The 21566-nt window shown below is 42.3% G+C and overlaps 1 protein-coding gene across 2 annotated transcripts; it reads right to left on the bottom strand.

Annotated features, from left to right (window-relative positions):
- Positions 1 to 4389: 4389 nt before the first annotated feature.
- LOC140379592 (zinc finger and BTB domain-containing protein 16-A-like) lies at positions 4390 to 21464 on the bottom strand. 2 transcript variants are annotated; one of them, XM_072464284.1, is made up of 7 exons: positions 21310 to 21464; positions 19032 to 20303; positions 16703 to 16800; positions 14563 to 14649; positions 7919 to 8089; positions 6870 to 7037; positions 4390 to 6637 (listed from the first exon to the last, which is right to left on the bottom strand). In XM_072464284.1, exons 2-7 carry the CDS (start codon positions 20171 to 20173, stop codon positions 6408 to 6410), a joined length of 1896 nt encoding a protein of 631 aa, XP_072320385.1. In that variant the 5' UTR covers positions 20174 to 20303; positions 21310 to 21464; the 3' UTR covers positions 4390 to 6407. The 2 variants fall into 2 exon arrangements, with proteins under 2 accessions (XP_072320385.1, XP_072320377.1); XM_072464276.1 differs by having other exon boundaries at positions 19032 to 20299; positions 21310 to 21463.
- Between the last annotated feature and the right edge of the window lie 102 nt (positions 21465 to 21566).

Here is a 21566-nt window from a genome sequence, read left to right as displayed (position 1 = left end):
CTGTTCTGCGCACATACAAGACACAAGCTTTCTTTCCTTGTCCATTTTCACAAGCCAAAAGTTCTGCTTTTTCTGTTCAAAACTGTAACAGGCTCTCAAAACAACTTAAGAACTCAAGTGCGCCTTCATATCAAGAGCACTGTAGAAAATAAACCCTGTTATTTCTGAATAGTGTAGCTTTTTTTTAATCAATATTTTTAAGTCTTTTCCTTTAACAAAGCCATCCATATATTTATCATAATTACATTTTTTTATGTTGGTCTATATGAAAATATGTTAGATTAAAACATCAACATCTAACATCAATGCCATGCTAATTGATTGATTGAGGCGCTAATTTAATTTAATTGTTACCTGAAGCAATAGCAATAAATTCTTCAATCTTGAAACATGTTGAAATAAAATCCGTAATTAAGAGACAATACAACCATTCAGAAATGCTTTTTTAGCTCCTGTCTTACTGCCTTTGCCTTACTTTAGTAGAGCTGTAAATGATTGTAAAGTATGGATGAAGATTAGCCGTGTCAAATGCATAAAAGCGTCTAATCATGTTAATAATAAAGGTGGGATTATACCTGCAGCAAGGCTTTCACAATGAAGGACTATCTGCACTGTGTCTCCCTCTTCTGTTTTATTTCAACTCCGCAGCTTCAACAGCTAATTCAAGAAGAACATTTAGGAGTTTAGGAGTGTTTCTGGCTAAAGCTCGAGCGAGTATTGTCACATTGGGCGATCTTGGACGCTCTTGGTGGAGAAACTCCTCCGGTGATCCTGGCTGCGGTCCAGTTTGGAGCGCTCCCCGTCTGCAGAGGCCAGTTGTCCCTGTCTGCTGTGCTGAGATTGGATCAGATCTGCTCTTATCGCAGCCTTTCCGTTTGTGTGCGCGTTTGTGAGGCCAAAGCTCCAACATCACCAGCAGTCTGTCAGTGTCCCGAACGCTGGGGAATACTTGTGAGTCCAGCCCACGGAGGCATTTGCAGATTCAATCATGTGTGTTGTCTCGATTGTTGGCTGTGTCCTCCAGCAGAGATAACATTAACAGACGGAGGTAGTTTTGCAGTCTCTGGTCAATCTGTGAGCACAAAACACCATGTCTGAAGCCGTGAGCCAAATGTACCTCTTATTATGTTTAAACGCACACTTAAAATGTATTGATGATCTGATTTCTGGCATTATCAGATGATTGACATGTCATGTGAACAGTTGCATCTGATGTGAGTGATCAGATTGTTGTCTGGCTGTTTTGTCAAATGAAATTATGTAGAAAAAAAAAGGCCAACTTACACAGTAAAGACACAATTGAAAGAGGAGTTTATTTTAACATTCTTCATTCATCAATACATACAATACGTTTTTGCCCTTTTTAATCACAATTATTTTGTCATATAATTGTTATCGTTATCTTATTTGTACTCAATTTGATTTAGGCATGTAATCCTATTTGCATATCTATTATTTTTGGAGTCATTACCGGCATTTTAACTGCAAGTAATGATGGCATAATTAAGGATAATAACGTTTAGCAATCTGTAAATAATCTACCCCCTCCTGCATGATGGGAAAAAAACAATTGAAGCTGTGCTCTGGTTGGATACATATCATGATGCTGCTCAGTGTGGGACCCTGACCACCTCTGTGACTGTGTAATTGTAAAGCTTTGCTGCCTTCAGTCTCTGTGGAGCTGTAAATCCTGCCTCCACTGGGGCTCAAAGAGCTTCTCAGCGCCTGTAGCCTGCTGCCATCTTGTGGTTGTTTTTGGAATTGTTAAAAGTCACGTTCATCCTGGTGTTCTTCATCATCGTTTGCTTCTGTCCTATGTGTATTTTAAATGTTGGCTGTATTGATTCCCCCACAATAATTCATGAGAGTGGCTGTGTTTTGTAGCCAATAAAGAACCTTGAGTCCGCAAATACATTCTAAATTCCTGCCAATTTTAGGCAAAAATGAAAAAAATACAAAAATAAATAAATAATGGTTTTGGCAAATGAAAACTGCTCAGACACATGTACTATTCTGTTTTGCATCACAATTTGTAGGATAAATGACACTTGATGACTTTTTAGCAGATTTTTGGCTGGACAATCTTTCACAGAAATGTTGACCACACAATCATTTGTCCTTTAGGCCTGCTGATATAAGCTATTACATAAATTACTATAAATAGGTTGTGTTCACGTGACATCTCAATGAACGCCTATTTAAAGTCGAGTACCTGGAATTCACTGTTAATAACTGTCAGATTTGACTATGGTTCATGTCTCATCTCTTCCACATGACACAAAAACTGACGTCTTCTTTATCAGTGTAAATAAACAAAAGCTAAATCATTTTTTTCACAATTTCCTCAGAAATCGGTGCCATTATTTAACTCCAAATGTGTGATTATTGAAAGGACTTTGAGCCATAGACGATTAATATGACAATTTTGTGGAGCCAATCCCTGACAAATAATGATAGCGTTCAATGTTTATGGATTTCTATTTTGGATATTTGGAACGTAAAGGCAGTTATACATTCGATGAAGCTCAAGAAGTACAATTTTGTGGCTAGAAATGTGTATTTTAAGATAAGATAAGATAAGATTAGCCTTTGTTTGTCTCACAATGGGGAAATTTCAATGTTGCAATACAGAGTAGGTGCAGAAGTAAATAATAAAAAGCAGATAACTTATAAAAAATACACTCTTTTAGAAAAAAACTCTTATATAAAAAACTCTTATACTCTTGATAAAATAAAATAATAATAACAATAGTAACACACTTATTTTCCATCCTTCTTAATAGAAAAACAGATGAACGGACTCTTCGACCGTGCAAATTCAAACTTATTTTTTGTTCTCAAGTCTTGAGCAAATATAACGCAAATGTAACATCAGCCAATCGTTGATATTGTATTTGATTTGCCCCCCGTCGCTCTCTATTTTGAAACTTGAACAATGACAATAGCATTTCCGATGACAGTAAAGTTGTGAGTGGTGAGCAGAGCACATCTTCCCAGCGGTCTCTAAACGGGATACAGTAATGCGTGTATTGGAAGTGGCAGGGTGAATAAATAGCTGTCATGTATGTGTTTGTGTCTTGTCTTGTACGGGCTAATGATGGTGAGGGTGAGCGACTAAGAGCATAGCAGATGGCAGCTAATGTGGTTTGTCTGAGCTGCCCACCACGCTTACTCTAATTAAACAGAGGCGATTGCATTAACACTGGCTCGCACTCAATCTGCGCCCCTCACTCAGCTCTGGAGAGGAGGGGCTTCATCTGTTCTGAATGTTCCGCAGTACGGCATTAAACTATAACGATGTATCTCAAACGTATCGCAAAATTGGCTGTAATAACCGCTATCGCACAAACTCAATATATCGCAATAACGTCAAGGTCCTTCACTAGACAGGAATGTACTGTTTTGAAAGAGAAAGTGTTTTTAAAAGGTAGATTTGTAGTATTGATTTTGCATTTCCAGTCCAAATTAGCATTGATTTTGTCCCTATAATTTTTGGACAAAGTTTGTGTATTAAGGCATGCACACATTTGTTTTATTACAATTGAAATGATTGTGTCAAAAACTATATTCAAATATTGGAATAGTATTGATATCGCAGCACTTAACGTCCGTATTTGAGCAGGTTCACCCTTTCACAGATCTGACCTGTAGCTTGGCCACCAAAGCGATGACATTTCCATGGAGACAAGCAGGAGGTAGACCCACATATATGATTTATTTATTTTGTGATTTGCTGGATAACTGACATTTAATTTGGTCCAAAATCCCCAAAATTGACTAGTTTATTAGAATAAAGCCAGGTTTTAGTACAATTGTTTGACCATTTGTTACTAAATCTTGAATAAATGAAAACGTAGCGTAAACTATTGTCATTTTTGAGAATAACACGCAGCACTGTGGTAAAACTGGACTCTTGTTGTTGTGGTAATTGTTTTTGTCTTGGTGAAACCTTTTGAGTGCTACCATTATTTACAAGAAAACCGTAAACTGTTGCAGTGTTGGCCCCAGGAAACAGATTGCATAATAAAACATTGGTAGTGGTCTCAAGGGCTGCTTCACCGCAAAAATGAATGACTTAACAAATAAAGACCGTAAGTAACAATGAGTCGCATACCATTGGACAACAGCTGAACACTAGCTGCTGCTCACTTGAGATAAAGCAGTCTAGAGTTTTCTCCTGAGCTGAACTTGAGACTTATCTTCTCGTCTTCACATTTGCACTTGTGGTGAGCTCCAGCTATGGCTCTGGTCCTTTGTATCAAAAGGTTATCGGAGCCAAAATCCACTCCAGCTGTTTACACGTCACCCAGAGGACATATAAACTGAGTAAACAAGTGTTTACCAGAACTAAGATGAACAGTGAGTTGACACAAAACAATACAAATTGCATAAAATGGTAAACAGTTTTATTCTTTTTTGAACCATGCCACTGAACACTGATGCATACAGAGTTGTGCCTGAATCCACACAGAGGATAACACTTTCACACACTGTGTTACAAAGCTGTAATGAAGAGAGTTTACTGCACACATGGCAAGAAGAACAACCCTGATTGGACACCAGGTCGAGCTTTGATCTGGCCCTGAGGTAGACAGACATAGACAAAATCTAAACAATGCTAGTCACATCCTTCTAGAACACATCAAATAAAAGGACGTCTGCATTATCACAACATAGAAAGATCAAAGAAAACCCCTTTTCTCACAAAGTGCTCTGTTTCTTTTGGTCCATTGGATTTCCATTAGTGCATGTTCATGTGGATACAGTGATTGTGTATTTTCATGGCACTGAGTGTTGTTGGCTACTTAAAAGGCATGAGGATGCCCACAGACGCCAGGGTTTGTTTTACTCACTGCTTTCATTTGAAGATCTCAGTCTACTGTCACTTTAAAATAACTACATATTTGAGACGAGTGAAAACTTTTTCTTTTTTTTTCTACTTTTTTTTTTTTTTTTTTACATCAAAATTGCTTGTAACTTGCATCAGAGTATCAGCCACTATCACAGTTTGTTGCTTCCAGTTGCAATGTTCAGACGAGTGGATCTACATGGCAGTCTATTTGAATTAAGTAACAATAAACAACCACTCAGAAACATCTACCACTAGCACAGACCCATGTACTCAGCACATCAAGGCTCTACTTATAAAAGAGGCACGAGGGAGGGGTTGTATCAACACTTAAAAAACACACAGTAAGATGTCTCTCAAATCATACCAAATGTAAACAAATAGCAAATTACTGTGATACAAAAATACAACAAGTTCAACTCTATAAGGCCGTTAAGGCTCACATAAGGGAATAACGGGACAAGTTGCACAGTACAGCTACACTACAATTAACAATTACCTGCTCATAATGACACTATGTCAGATTTTTTTCATATTGAAAAAAAACTTATTTTCACATTTTCTTGATTTTTCATAGAAAATTCTGATTCTTGATTTTGTAAGACATCTATATGTACTATATAGGTAACAATAAAAAACTACACATAAAAGCCATGAGGCATTTTTACACATTGTTGACCATCAAAGTTTGAATGGTGGTAGTAAGAAAATGTATGTTTTGACAGATAAGCAAATTTCAGTAGGTTTAAAATAAAATCAGAGGTAGAGCTTGCTCTACTTACTATATCATCTTGAGATGCTGCCTGTGATACACACCAGCACATATTTGGTAAGAAACACATATAGCAAAATCAACTACAGTGAGCCTGCTAGCTTGAACGAACACCCACTGCAAGATAGACAAGGCAGTTCAATATTTCAAGCTTATGAGGTCAAAACATGGCAGCCATTCAAGTAAAACATGCAGAGAATTAACAACTCCAAAAATAAAACCAAAAGCAGAAAAACTGAGCTGGACTTCAGACAAAATGTTAACTTAAAGACGTTTTCATGGAATAAATGTGATCTGTTGATGATGCACAGTCCTGAAAGTGACAAAAGCTCCTGCTACACACAGGCGGCAGTGACAGCCATGGTTATTTTCTCTAATAGTACGGATGTATTTTAGGTTCAGTCCTGTGTGAACCAGGCCTATAATAACACAACAACAAACAGCAATATCCCATCACATGATTATCAGAGACTTTTTTGCTTATTTTGAAGAAATTTCTTAAATTTAACACTGAATTTCCTTTAGGGCTTTAAACAGACAAACCTAACTTCAGTTGTCAATTAACTCTAACCTACTATAGTGGTTTGTTTAGCTCAAGTTCTTTATACCCGACCCTTTCAGATAAACATTTTTCACCTACATTACAGGTTACAACTATAAACATTGTCATTCAAAACAACGTTATTCTTTTGTAAACTATAATTCCCTGTTTTTCAGTTCAAAACTTCCTTAAAAATCACTGAACAGAGAGTGTGATTGTGTTAGTGTGATCAGTCCAAGTCCTGCTCAGACGTAACAGACGTACAGGTAAGTCTTCTCTATCCTCCAGTCGGGGGGCACCTCCTCCGGGTTGTGGCCCTTCATGTGCTTCTGCATGGCGGCCAGGCTGGGACAGAAGTCCTGGCAGATGGTGCACTGGTATGGAGATGCTCCGTTGTGTGTGCGCAGGTGCTTGATCATCGCTGAATAGTCTCTTGAGCGTTGATGACACAACTTACACTCAAATGGCTTCTCCCCTAAAAAGAATCAATCGAAACATTATTTTTCCACATTTAAACATACGCATTTCAACCTAAAATCACATCATATAACAATTAAATGATTCATCAGATGTATATATAAAATTAAATATAAAAAGGACCCAAAATTATCTAAACGATTCACCAGACAAAGATCCCTTAAAGACGGCTCTTGTAATACAAAATTAGCTGTGTCTGGGCCGTGTGAGGCGGCGCGTGTGGCTTTGACCTGTGTGCACGCGGTAGTGCGTCTCCAGCTGGTGTTTCAGGCTGAACCTCTTGCCGCAGCCGTTGCACTCATAAGGCTTCTCTCCGGTGTGGATGCGTTTGTGGCCCCTCAGTGTGCCGTCGTCTCGGAAGCAGCTCCCACAGAACTCGCACTCAAACGGGTGGTCTCCTAAAACAGAGGCAAAAACGCACTGCTTAACGCACTGATGCACTCACGCCAATCACGAGGCCCATGGAACAGTCCTACAAGTCCTCAAGGCATGGTGTGCTCTGTTCTATACTGTAGTTAATCTATTTCTCTCCAAGGCTGAGAGTTTGACTCATCTCCAATGACCTATGTGCCTCATTATCTCAGTGTCCACAGCAACAGCCAAGTCAGAGGATACATTGCTCTCCTCATTACAGGCCGATTCTCCCCAATCCCCCACCCCACTGTGGAGCAGATGACATTTACAAAATGTTACTTCCAAGCAGAAAGGCATACAAACACGATACGCTGCCATGGCCAAAACTCCCTTCACTTCTGTCTCTTCACATCAATTATGTATTTCTCCTGTCTAGACATCAACTCGTCCTGACAGCTGCGAGTGTTATTTAAGGTAAAAGAAGAAAGGGGGACATCTTGGCAGTAAATATCTCTCCGTCTCCCGCGGCACTAAGACTCACCCTCCGTAGAACACACTGACAAGTCATTTCCATTTGCTTTTCCTTTAATATTTATTTGGGTTTCCGCTATCATTTTAGGTGAACCACAGTAGAACTGACAGCCGTGAATTGCAGAAGCCCAAAGGCTGTCTAAGAACCCAAAATATAAACAGGATGAAATTGCCCAAAATATGCACCGGTACAGTGCTGTCATCTGAGAGGTGAGTCATTATCTAATAGAAAAAGGAAAATCAAGGTGGAACAGGCTGTGTACAAACCAGATCAAATCTAAAGATACTAATCTAAAGAAATAATCTCATGTCTAAAAATAAAACGTCATTGTCTTCTTTTTCCTGACTGATGGTGTGTCTGTGTGTATAAAGACTTTTGTGACAGAGATCTTACCTGTGTGCGAGCGCAAGTGTCTCTTGAGAGTGGTGTGGCTTGGAAAAGGGCGCTCACAGTGGCTACAGATATAGCTGTGCATGCCAGTGTGGACCTCCATGTGCTGCTGCAGGGCCTTCTGTGTCTGGAAGCGCTTTGCACACAGCAGACAGAACACCGCCATGTCAGTCCCTGGAGAACGCACAAGACACAGTTATTTCAGTACAGGGCCTTAAGTGGGGAAACTGGGTCACTTCAACTTTGTGTGAGTCCTCTGAGGGAAAAGCTTCTTTCAAAGAGCAAGTGCTTGCACCTAAACTAACTCTCCTGAAAGCCCACAGGCACTTTCAACTCTTTATATGTTCTATTTTAAACCATCAAAGACATTGTTTTCTTTAAGAATTTCCCACACAATGCACAGCATGCCAATCACAGAATCAATGGCTCCTTCCTGGTGTGTTAGATGTGTAATTATTCTCTTCTTTCCTCATCAGGAGTCGGCTTCAGCCTATGAAGTCCTCTGTCTGTGTGCTCGAAGAGCAGCAGATAGTGACTCCACCCTAAATGATGCCCACACCATGTGCTCTGTGCTGAATGTTAAGCAGTGATATCAAGCCATTAAAGGCAGGACTGCAGGAAAAAAAACACAATCCAGTTTAATCCTGTGTGTGACCTGGCATCTCTTTGGGGCTGCTTTCCTGTTGCACTGAGTGTGGAGAGGAATACAGATAGGCAGACGCTGGCACGCTGCTTCAAGTCAGAATGGCTATGTGAAGATCCATTGGCTGTCATGCTCCCGATGCTTCAAATACAAGCTGTGTATGACAGCAGCCAGATTCATACTGGCATCCACATGAATGCATATCAAGTCAAACTTAACAAGTGGTTAACTAGTTGTGTTCATGTCAGTGAGACTAAAGCTCTAATGTCAGATTATGACCTGCTTATTTCTCTGTCTGCTCAGGTTGCAGATCATTTACAATGCTAGCAGCTCCCATTGGTCCTGACTCAGATTCAATCAGACATCTCCAGCGGAGGATCATTAGTAAACAGAAGACTGTGCCAGCACTTCATTGGAATTCAAGTGGGGTTGCTGTGTCGCATTTAAAATGCAGTCTGATGAGGTCCACTAAATCAAATCATTTGTTACTGTTATTGAAGTGCCTTGAGGCAACTGGCAATTAAATTGGAATTAACGTGGGGAAAAGGATACAGCACACTCATACTAAGAGGGAAGAGTGTCAGACACTTGCTTTAGGTTCAATCAAGTTAACAGACAAGCCTTTTCAAAGAAGAAAGGAAGTAATCACACACATTAACACCATGTATTGTATTAAACCGCATTATCATTTGTATTTATTAAAAAAAAAAAAAATTGTGTCAAAGTACACTCGGGCGTTAATGCAGATTTTTCAAATGTTTCAAACTGTTCTGTATTCTAATATTAGTCTTGTACAGCGCTAATACAACTGATCATCAGTAATCATTAACAGAATGAAGACAAGATGAAAGACATTCCCTGATCTTAACAATCCTGTAGGGAGGCGATCCGCTGGAATGAACTGCACCTGTTCAGGGGCTTTAGCCTGTGGACTTTTGCACAAAGGGCGCACAATGAGGTTCAGGCCCTCATTGACCAAGCCCATTAGTCATAGGTTCCTTGTGCAGCTCCTACAATCCCTGTCTTTATGTTGTTGCCTAATGACCACGGCTTTCTCTCACCCACGGATCACAATATTTTAGTGGAAGACAAAAGCCCAGCCCCCACCATTCACACAGCCGCTGCTCCCACTCCCACTCCCACCTCTTCTCTGCTGACCATAAGAAATCCTTTCAGTCGTGAAACAGCATTACCCTTCGCCTTAGTCATGCTTAACTCAGACTGCAGAATCATCATGGACCTAATAATAGCCCACATACAAACTCAACAGGTTTTCCTTCTTCAGATGCTTCACATGCATGTTAGACTTCAGGCTGATCTGTCCCTATGATACTGTAATGCATTTGGAGGCCAGCAGGGGGAGTGCTTCTGCTTCAACATGCCCAGTTGTGAGTTAAAAACAGGGCAACACATCTTTTGCTTTAGATACTTCAAAGTTATCTAATTCATTTGCAGAATTTTATAATGAACCCATGAATTATAAATTCCATGCATAATATATGTGGTTGTGTTTTAAGGCCTCTCCTACTTTAAAAGTGCCGTTATCTATCCTAAATGTTAAGTTTACAATGGAGCGTAGGTAAAGTGTTGAGTCTCCCAGACACTCCTTGATCTATATGCCGTTTTTTCTGTCACCAAGAATCCTCCAGCATGAGCAGAGACGGTGACAAATATTCTGTCACCAAGACTCACTCTAGATCTCATTGCGACGGCTGGTGACATAAGCTCAGATGTTGCTTCATTTTATTTCTGCTCAACTTTCACTGAAAATAAAAATAACAAATAATAAAGCAAAGTCTAAACACAAAACTTGCAAGACAATGAGATGCGTGTGGTGGCATGTATTCTATCTTGCTGTTCAATGGTGTGATCCTTTGAGACAAAAGGCATTCCCGGTTGTCGACTTTCCCCTAAGCTCCAGTAATAAGTACGGTGGAGCATCTTTATGAGAGAATAAGCCCTAAAGTTGGCCATTACTGCCCCCTGCTTTCTCACCCTTAACCAGACAATAGGCCTGGGATTTAGGTTTAAGGCACTGCGTGACCCCTGACCTTTGGCCCTCAATGGGGTAAATACCATGTAATCAATGGTATTCCTGAATGGCCAGAGAGTTGACTGTGCATTGTGTCTGTGGGAAGCAGGCTGAATAGTGGGAATTTGCCTGGTCGAAACAAAAATGTACATTTCTTACATTATTGGACTGCCTGCTTAATAGGCATTTAAATTAAGTTGGGTAATTGAGGGCGATTGGAGGTTGTTTTGCCATCCACAGTGACACTATGTGTATACTCATGTGATTTAACATGGTCTGCTTTCATACATCTGCCACTTACTCAGTCCAACTGAGGTGGGAGTCCGCCAGGCTCTCACGCTGCCTGAGAAACAAAACCATGTGTCTAGGCAACCAGATAGGATCATGATCCTTGTTGGGGTGAAGTGTTCAAGCTAATCCCTTCATTCACAAATAAGCACAGCCTGTTTCTTTTCAAGCATCACACAAAAGTTTTCCCACCCTGAGAATCTGGAAGTAAACTCACTGCAAATTGAACAAGACCACTGACAACCTTAATAATTCTTGTGTGTTAATCTAAATTTTGGAGTGAGCTTTGCAAGTGCAGCAGTTTATCAAAGGGCCTTTTTAGTTACACTTTGATCGATGATAAATAAATTGCATGGTAAAATCCTCTAACTAAGTAGCCAAACAATGTATTGTATTTGAGGTATTAGTGGCTGAAGCAGTATCATTGCATCACTAGAAATGTGGTACTTAGGGCCAGTTACTTCATTACATTCCCTACGACTGTCACAATGATATCACCATGTTGAACCCTCAGTCATGGGAGCCGCATCATTACGTCCCCGACCTCACACGACCTTGTGCATTCATGCTACTGTATTCAAGCTGCTTCTCGCAGACGCCACAGAGAAACACTACAGTACCTTAAATAACCCCAGGCCTTCACCAGTGGACTGCTAATCTACCCGAGTGAGGAACAACCCACTCAATAATTAATACAACTAGAGATACGTTGCTTGTGTTTAACCACCATTCCATGGACCAGTTCATCGAGGTCACACAATACGACAATGTTTAAGCGGCTTCTGTTCCTAGAATGTTACAGTTGGTTGTCTTTACCTGAAAGTCCCTTCACGGAGCTAATTAAGACAATGGAAATGTTCAACAAGTTTCATTTGATTAATTAGTACAAGTTACAAGGTGTCATTTATAATTGTGCTTTGAAGGCTGCCACATAATAAAAATAGACTCTTATTCAATGGGCCACAAGACCGTTTAATTAGGGTTTGGACAGAAGGTAATATTATTCACTTGGCAAAGCAACCGGTAATGTGTGGAAACAGTGCAGCTGCTGTAAGTACACAAAAGCAGCACTCTTTTGGCCTTTGCCTTAGAGGAAAGGTGGAAAAATAGGCGAGGTGGCAAAATAGTTAGCTAAAGCATATAGTCAATTTCAGCAGCTGCAGTAGATGCGCTTGTGCCATGATTTTTCCCAAATTGAAACCAAAGTGCCCCAAAGCCTCGACTCCCCGATGAAAGAAACTCCTTTGTTATGAGAGCAGTTCGGAGACAGATCCATTCTTTTATTTTGGGCACTGACAAGTAGGTCAGAGGAGACTATGACGGTGCTGTGGTGAGGAGTAAACAGGAGCACATGATGTTTTTCTCTCAGTCCTGGCATCCAACACCAGCAGCCATCCTGCTGCCCTCAGGAAGTCCTCACAGTCCCTGCCCCCGCTGCACCCCTCTCTTTGATCCCTCTAAGTGAATCAAAGGCCATTCACCTCTGACATATCAAAATGATTAGAGACTTTCACGGTAAACTAGTCCCACAGCCAGTGTTACCCAACTGCTCCACACCAAGTCTCCCATATAGTATTGTGTTTCTACCAAAGGACCTGAAGGGAAACATGTAACTCATAGGTCTGACAAGTGTCGATCTGCCAGGAGGAAGCTGGTTCGGCTTGCACGACACCACACCAAAACTATATTATACTACATAACGGGCAGTTTGACAGATTTGCTTAATGTGTATGCAGCTAAACAGAACATGGGCACGGACATATAACAGACGGAGGCCATGACAAAATAGTGGAGTATTGTCCAGAGCTACAGCTGTGGGTCTAAAGCCAAGCTGAAATTGAGCTGGGGATGTTTACAACATTGGGAGATGAGGGAGAAACTTCTGGGCATCGTTAACACCCCTCCATGTCCACATGCATTAACTATTCATTCTGTGTGTGCCACCCGCAGTTACAGTTACATGCCAATGCGCCTGAGAGGGTGATCGCCTTTCTCTGACAGTAGCAGAAAAGGTGTGGACACTGTCGGCTATAATGTGCGACTATATCCTTTTATTACAGACCAAGCTAAATGTGTTTTTACATTTTTTATCAGAAAAGTGAGTGGCTTGGCAATAAAAAAGGCCTATATAAATGTTGTTTTGATGATGATAGACAAAAATGTTCACTTGTTAAAGAGGACAAGCACATTTTTAAATTTTGTATGGAATTATAACACATGTAGATCGTTCTTTTACATTTGTTTATTGTAAACTGTAAAATTGATCTAAAACAGCTTATTAGGGCCATTTACTTCCTGTTCAAATCAGCAGAACTGAGAAACTTCACTGTGCATTTTCATCATTTATTGTTGACAAATGTTTGTGACATTTCTGAACCCTCCATTTAAGACCCGAAGTCTGAATTTATACATTTTTTTAAAATAAGTATGCAGTGCTCACTGTTGGTGCAGTGGTTTAAGGCACTCCACATGTGTGGTTGTTGGTTCAATTCCCATTCCCATTTGTTGAATATCTATACCCCCTCGCTCCCCATTTCATGTTACAGCTGAAAAAAGCCTTTGAAGATAAATAAATAAGATAGGGGGTAGGTGAAAACAGTCATTTTCTGAGAACTCAAGCTTCAAATGCAGGACAATGCAGGATTACTCAAACATGAAAGAATAATACAAATTGCAACATTGCGTAAGCAAATGAGAGAATACCATTTATACTGATGATGATTCACATCACGATATTATTTTACACGACATAGCCCCATACTGATGACAATGAGCTTTCTTTGACTTTGGCATTTAACAAAATTAAATTACTAAATTACAATTATTTTCTCTGTGAAAATAATCTCTGTTCTGGTATTGATACTGACTGACTCTCAGTGAAAGTATTGATACTGACTGACTCTCAGTGAAAATATTGATACTGACTGACTCTCAGTGAAAGTATTGATACTGACTGACTCTCAGTGAAAGTATTGATACTGACTGACTCTCAGTAAAAGTACTGATACTGACTGACTCTCAGTGAAAGTATTGATACTGACTGACTCTCAGTGAAAGTATTGATACTGACTGACTCTCAGTGAAAGTATTGAATGAATCAGTATTGATACTTTGGTAACACAGGCCACGTCCTTTTTCCAACATGAATTAAGCACTTATCACTTCTTATAAATGCAATAATAAGTGGTCATTTATACTTTGACAGAATGGGTACTTATGAGTCTCAGTGCTGCCCTCTAATGTCTTGGCAGAATTTGCCAATATTGGCCAGTATTGACATCAAAATGAACTGAAATCCAAGGAACAATGCAACCATATCAATATGCATTACATCATCACATTATACCAGGATCATCACTCTGAGTATTGAGATATTTTTTGTGAAAATGAACATGAACTATGTCATGATGATCAGGGTGTGTGTTCCTTTAAAGCTGTGACGTTGGTGTTGTGGCAAAGTGGCATTCAGTGGCTCTGGATACCGAGAGATATTAGTGGGTGACATGTGAGAGGGCCTCCCACCTCTGTGTTGATAAATTATGGAGCATCATAACAGGAACAGTTTAACCCCGCCAGCATGACAAACACATTTGGAGCCATAATCACAGGGCTCTTTACAGTGCAGTCCGGTACATGCACTGTCCAGATTGGGCACAATAATAAGAAAAGTGTTTTATGAAATACCTGTGTGCGTTTGTCTGTGGGCTTCCAGGGCATCTTCAGAAGAGAATGTGGCCGCACACTGATCACAAACTAGTGCTTCAGCAGGAGCTGTGGGGAAGTGAGAAGTGGTTTTAGACAGTACTTTAGAAATTGTCAGAGTCATTTAGCATTAAAGTTGAGCAAAAGACCAGAAGGAAAGAACAAAGGAAACCTATTTCAGAAGTGACCAAAAGAGTGGGTTTACACACTTGTGGCTTTCAGGTGTTAATACAAGGAAGTAACTGCACAGAGTTCAATGGGGAAAAGTGCCATAAAAACGCAACTCAGTCCAAACAAAGACAGCAGACAAGCGGCACCGGCCCTGCTCTTTTAAGGAGGGGAGGCAAACTGAACAGATTTATTTACAGAGGCCTGTTATCAAGCCCACAGCAGCAGCCTGGACAGGGCGGACTGGGAGCGGCTGCTTCAAGGCTACAGAACCTCCTGTTCTGTCTATGGTTCTGTCTGCAGACTCCGCCTGCAGCGCACTCTTTATCAGAAATAGAGTCAACAGCTCAAATCCCACTACGGCCAGTGGACCGGCACCTCGTGGCTCACCTCTGGAATGCCCTTGTCTATTCTGATGAAGACAGTGTGCGCCCGCTCCTCACACCTGAACACACACACAGCTGTGGGGATGTGGGCTGGCTCTCACAGAGATGTAAATCGGTTACAGATCCATATTGGCCCAGGGCTCATTCACTGATCTATTTTCTGCTCAGCTGGCTTTAAATGAAGTTAAAATGACTCATTAAAACACCCACAAGCATTGGGAACTCTGAGCGCTACAGCCTAAATGTGGTCCTCTTTCAACTCTTGTGCTGTACACAGACTGTGTGCCACTGTTCCCAATGCTGCACAAATAATAAAAAGCCCCAATCTGTTCATTTTTAAAAACAACCGTTTCTGAAAACAAACAGTTACTGTTTGGAAGCATGCATTTTGTTACACAGTCAAAAATAAAACTTGGTGGCAAATAGTTTGATATAGTAATAAAAATACAAGTGTGTAGACGCTGATGTTGTGTGGCGCTGTCCAGTGTGGTATGTTGTGCTGGGTGTGATTCTGTGATAAGGGAAGAAGAACATAGTGCATTGTCTTGTGCAGTCAAAGGCACGGAGTGTGCTCTCATCCATAAACCATCAAACTGTCTCCAGACACGGCTGCAATCGTCCTCCATCAAAACACTTTGTCTGGCATACCAAAATAAGAGCCAGCATCGAGCTGAATACCAAATCAGCCCATTAGAGCGGTGGAGCACTCGCTCCTTAGCAACCAGCGGGATCTAAGGCTGCTATACCAAAATACACAGTGACAAAGAAATGAGATACACATCTTTCTTTGTAGTATTAAGGGGTGACATATCAGGATTGTGACTTTATGTAAAAGAAATCAAACAAGGTTAAAGGTGCTGCTTTTGCATGTCAGAGGCAATTGAAGAGTTGAGCGTGATGTTGAGGTGTGAGAGGAAAGGCTAGAAGTGTGGTTAGGGTTACTGAGGATACTGAAACAGGGCCAACTCAGGTGAAGCGCTTTAAGCTGAGTTTAAAGAAACAGACTCTTTTATCTGTCAGCAGTATGTCATTCCCAAACACTCGTCAGAAGAGGAGACAGGATGGGGACCTGGCCTTGTCTGTGCATATTCCTACTGTGGATTCATCTTCAGTTCATTTTTAAGCCCCCTCGCTCCTCTGTCTTTATTTTGGATAAAGTAGCTGGGAGAGCAGTCAGGTCTGATTAAGTCTGCATTTGGGTACAGTGTGTTCCTGGACACACATCTGCGAGCGAGCCATCACACACGCTTCGGAACACTGGCAGAACACCCAGGCCTGCCGGCAGCTCATGATGTCATCACTCAGAAGGGGCCGGGCTGGCCTGCTGCCAAAGTCTCCAAAAAAACACTGGAACGATTCAAGCAAGAGGCTGCAGCGGGAGGCAGGAGGGAGGAGAGGTGCACAGGCCTAAGCATGAACAGAAAGCATGATCCAAGTATTCGGAGCAGCACTAACTGCCAGTGCGTCTGGCTGGGAGGGGCGAGTGGTATGGAACAGGTGCATCTGAAAGGCGGCACTATTGAGAGACTTAATAAGCAGGGGATTGTGTGAGGAGTGTGACTTTGTACCTGTATGAGACAGCATGTGCATCCTGAGCCGCATGTTGTCCTGAAAGTGTTTACCGCAGAACTCACAGCCGTGGCCCTTCTCCTCAGAGTGCAGCCTCCTGTGGACAGACAAACACCAAAGTGAGAGTGTTATCAGAAACACAACTGGAATGATAAAAAGTCTGTGTGGTTTTCATCGGTCAGCTCCCCTAAATCCTGAAATGTCATTGTCCTTGTAACAAGAGGAGAATGTTTTAATTCAAGCAAGAATCTCTGGCTGAATGTAGCATCATTAGTATAAGAGGCCTGTGGAGTTGTGAATCACAACGCATGAATGCTAAAAGAACACAGACAATAGGATATCTGGCTAATTTCAGAGTGCCGACAAACGTGTGCCTCCACCCGCCAGCAAAGCAAGACAGCGCGCACACACGGCGCACGCTAATGCATGCAAAATTACATCTGAGCGAAACAGGCGCACGCATATACGCTTCCTTGTAACTGCGATGAAAAGAAGATGATTCGCTGGAGCTCCGCCGGCAAAACCTATCATATCATATCACACACATCCAAGCATGCAAGGCTTCTGTACTGTTATCCTTGGATCACCCCCACTAACAGACAATCAAATGACCTAAAAACAGACGTGGTCAAATAACAGGGACCACAGGGGGCTAATTTAGCATACATGAAACTACTAACCAGAATTAGCACAATATCAACAACAGAGAAGGAAAACCACTTGCTTCAATATGCTTAACACTCTGAATATGATTATTTTTTTTTTTTTGTTGCAATAAACCAACTGCTAACCACAGTTGTCAAACAAAACAACTCTGATGTCTCTCCAAAAACATTTAACTGCACTTTGAATTTCCCAGTAAAACAGCTAATTATTTCCCTAAGCCGAATGCTGTGTCCTCAAACAACTCTCAAATGTCAGCGCACGGACCAGGTGAATGCTCAGTGACCTGGTTCCACACACCGACTCCCTCACGTCCTGGAGCAGAGGCACCACGAGCCTCCTCGGACCCGCAGACATGAGCCGTGTGCGGGTGAGTAAGAGGCACATGCAGTAAATACCTTACAGGACACTCATGTGGCTGAGCACTTGAGTTACAGCTCCAGAGAGGACTTGTGTCAGTCAGACCCTACAGGGGGCACTACAGGCTGCAGCACCGGACTAATGATGGGGTTCGCTGCACGCAAGGATCCACCATTCAAAGGTTGTTTTGTTTGTAATGATTAGCCGATGAGTAAAACGCTGCCAAGCCATCGCAATTATTACCATCTAAAATCAGGATAATTAGAGCTGTCATTGAGCTAGTCTGTGTGCCTTGCTAAGTTTTTGTGTCCAATGACAAAATCTCATCCGTCAGCCTCATAAATAAAAGAGAAATAAACAAAACAACACAGCGGGTTTGGAGGCAGAAATTATCCATCATCAAGCTGGAGCGTCCAGCCGGTCCCTGCTGAGAAGCTTCTCTCGGCTGATGCAAAGGAATGCATATCAAATAGCCAGGGAGAAGGCTTGTTGTGTGAGGCACGCTTCTACAAATAATCAAACAGAATTTAAAAAGTACGCCTTTGTATATAGCAACGTTACGTGACACTGAGGCGCTTTATATCAAATCTCTCACAAAGACCCAATTCTAAATCACAGCAGCATCTTTCATGTAAGACAGGAGGAGGTGACCCTGGATTTACATATTTACCTCAACAGCTGCCAAGCATCTTTACTCTTTTTATTAGTTGTTTAGTGAATTAATTGATCCATGGTGTTTTGTTTGACCAAAATTGTTATTACTCGACCATTTTTTGTTGGTTGGGTTTAAGTGATTTATATTCACAGCAGCAGAAAGGAGAAGGCATGAGAAGGCGTGAGTTATCATGACATACACTAGTAGTTTTCTGTTTGAATATTAGTAGTTGCGTGGGCACCTGTAATCTCCTGGTCAGTAAACTAACAGATACATGGTGAGATACTTCAGAGATTTGAGAGCTTTTTGCCAGTGCCAAAATTCTAATGCCCTCAAAGTCATTTTATTATTTTTTGTAAATATATTTTTCACACCTATTGCCACTGTAGGGTATTTAAAACAAGTAAATACAACAAACCAAACAACGTACATTTTTGGTCTGTGTTCATTTGTGCTTGTTCAGGTTGAAAGTTGGGAGTGGAAATACCCTTCGTAAGCTGCTTTTGCGTATTTCCATTCTCAACTATATACAAGGACCACTTTGTTCAAACAAATCTTAATTTTGAAATGTTCATTAATAAAACATAATGACTAAACATCAGACACAATGTTTAATGCAATAAAGCTCTGTATGTTAGTGAGTAAGTTACCTGTGCTGCTCCATGGCCTGGCGACTGTGCAGCTGGAGCCCACATTCACTGCAGCACTGGCTCTGGCCCTCCTGCCTCATTCCTGCTGCAAACTGGCCCAGTCGGTTTAGCAGTTCTCGGTGAAGCAGACCCTGGTGCAACAGGCCACCATAGGCCCTTGGGTCCAGTGTGACACCCAAGGGTGGGGCCATTGACATTGGGATCATCCCATCCCCTGTGTGGTTGGCAGTCATCGAGTAAATGGAGGTCATATGTTTGTCTCCTATCCCAGGGAAAGAGTCCAGAGCATTGCCCGCTGCTCCTCCATGCTCTGGGCTGGAGTGCAGCTCTCGGGCACTGGTGATGACACTGCTCCTTTGGGGTGTCCCAGGCCCGTCATCATGAGGCTGCTCTGAGACGTAGCTTCCCTGGTCTGGGCTGGAGGGGCGGCCTTGGCCCACCTCAGACTCATCCACCTGCATGCTCTCACACTTGATGCTGTCAGGGTCCAGTGAGGTAACCCGGGGCATCTCTGAGGGTGACTCGTGGGTTCTCTTGGATGCTCCCTCTTGAAGCAGTTTTGAGCTCAGTTGTGTGTTGTTTTGCTCCATGTGAGTTGGGCTTCTGTCGGACATGTGGTACAGGGCCAGCTGGTGCAGGACAGAGGGTGTGGTGCGCGCAGGCCCATCCTGTATGGAATGCTTCTTTGACATTAGCATTTGTCTCCAGTGGCGGGTGCGTGGCTCACTGTGGTCTGTAGGACTGTGGTTTTTCAATGCTACATCATGGCTCTCCTCGTGCTGAATGGTCTCAAGCACCTTGAGGCATTGCTCCTCCAGGTACTCTATCTCCAGAATCTCCGCAGCATACAGCAGGTCATCCAGGTCTTCGGCGGTGGCCTGCAGAGAGGCTGTGTAAGCATACTCCAGGATCTGCTGGAAGGTCTTGGGGGACAGGAAGTCCAGCGCGTATCGCAGGCTGCTGCGATGGAACAGGATCTCAAACATCTTGCTGGTGCAGGCCAGGACTGTGCGGTGCGCTGGGAATTCCTGGCCGTCCACAGTGATGATGACATCACACAGGGTCCCGGTGAGACGCATCTGATTGGCCCGGTGCAGCAAAGTGCAGGAGTGAGAAGGATTGTGAAGCTGGAGAACACCCATGTTTGTCAGAGCCTTTTCTTGTGGGACCCTGGCCCGAGCCACGCATCAGGTGCTGTCCCACCTGGTTCTGTTGGTCTCAGTTGTCTGTGGTCTGTGGTTTGTGCAGGATCACGTGATCATTAGCACCTGTCTCAGTTACATTGTGACACAAAGCACATTTAATTACACACAGCCCAACACATTAAAAGTACACATTTATATTTATTGCTAACATTTTTAAAGTACAGCTCTAGTATAAAATTCTATCCCCTATATGTGTCAGCCTATGTATTTTAATTAAAGAGCAGATAATGGGCTGGGGCTGCTGGTCGATAAGCGCAGAGCAACAGTTTCCACTATTCGGAGGTCTCGTCGCGCGCGGTCACGTCGCTGTAATAACGTCTGCATACTGAGAGGTGACGCTTCCATTTATCAAGCGCCTCACACACTGCTCCACTCAACAGGTAGGCCCGCTATTACCAGCCGCCCTCGAGGCTCATTAGTTCATTTAGGCTGTGCGTCTTCGTGATTAGACGCGTTAAAGACAATTAAATCGCTCCGCTAAAAATCTCTAAATAAGTTATCAAAGTATTTAATTGATGAGCGCGTGATAATGGATGGGGGTGGGGCGGCGGGGACGGCTCTGTTAGAGGGATTTATTTATGATTATAATAGCTGTAGCTCATCCTAAACCTAAGTATCTATGGCATAAGTCTGCAGCGGCCACCGACGGATGCGGGCTGAAGCCTGAACTCCGGTCTCTCTCATCCGCGCGCATCAGGTGCACGTGAAATAAGCGCGTTGAAAACCCCAAATACTTCAAATTAACCTTCACGACAGGCTCCCGCAGCCCCTTGTCTGCCCGGGATATGACTAACCGCCTGTTGTCTGCAAACACACAATTACCAAACGCATGCATTCCTCTAATTTAAGGCTGTTACTTTCCAATCACACGTGTCAATTTATTTTTGACACGCTTTTAAAGAAATAAAATCCGTCCGTCAGTATTTCACAAAGTAGTAATACATGTTCAGATAAACAGATGAAGCGCTGAAAAGTCATTCTAGTTCACGCACCGGAATGACCCGAGTTCAATTGTTAGTTGCCTGAATAAAGCGCGCGGTGCAATAAAAGTGCGCAGTGACAGTTGCTCTTACCTCCACGTCCTTTCGCCCTCCGCTGATTATCCAGGCAACATCATGCTTACACATTTCACAGTACGCGCTCCAAACTCACTCCTGCTTCAAGTAAGCAAATCATGAGCCAGCCGCCACTGTCAAGCCCCGCAGGGAAGCCCCCGCATCCGGGCAAGAACTTCAGAATAAAACGCAGCTTACCGCAACAGACGGTCGTGGCTCTGGGCTGAGGGAGATGTGGGGAAACGCGAGGAAGTGCCACGAACAGAATGAGAAAA

The sequence above is a fragment of the Eucyclogobius newberryi genome, unplaced genomic scaffold (genome assembly GCF_026437365.1).
Source record: "Eucyclogobius newberryi isolate DKJ021-1_F unplaced genomic scaffold, fEucNew1.0.hap1 SCAF_10, whole genome shotgun sequence".
Taxonomy (NCBI): domain Eukaryota; kingdom Metazoa; phylum Chordata; class Actinopteri; order Gobiiformes; family Gobiidae; genus Eucyclogobius; species Eucyclogobius newberryi.
The sequence above is the reverse complement of the archived record's forward strand: the minus strand, read 5'-3'. Positions and strand labels throughout refer to the sequence as shown.

What these genes read in the sequence shown, in the direction of transcription:
- LOC140379592 (XM_072464284.1), bottom strand. Translation starts at nt 20,173, where the DNA reads ATGGGTGTTCTCCAGCTTCACAATCCTTCTCACTCCTGCACTTTGCTG. An exon ending in ACACTTGCGCTCGCACACAG is followed by an intron (nt 7,038 to 7,918) that starts GTAAGATCTCTG and finishes CCTCTGTTTTAG; the next exon opens with GAGACCACCCGTTTGAGTGC. An exon ending in GCACTACCGCGTGCACACAG is followed by an intron (nt 6,638 to 6,869) that starts GTCAAAGCCACA and finishes GATTCTTTTTAG; the next exon opens with GGGAGAAGCCATTTGAGTGT.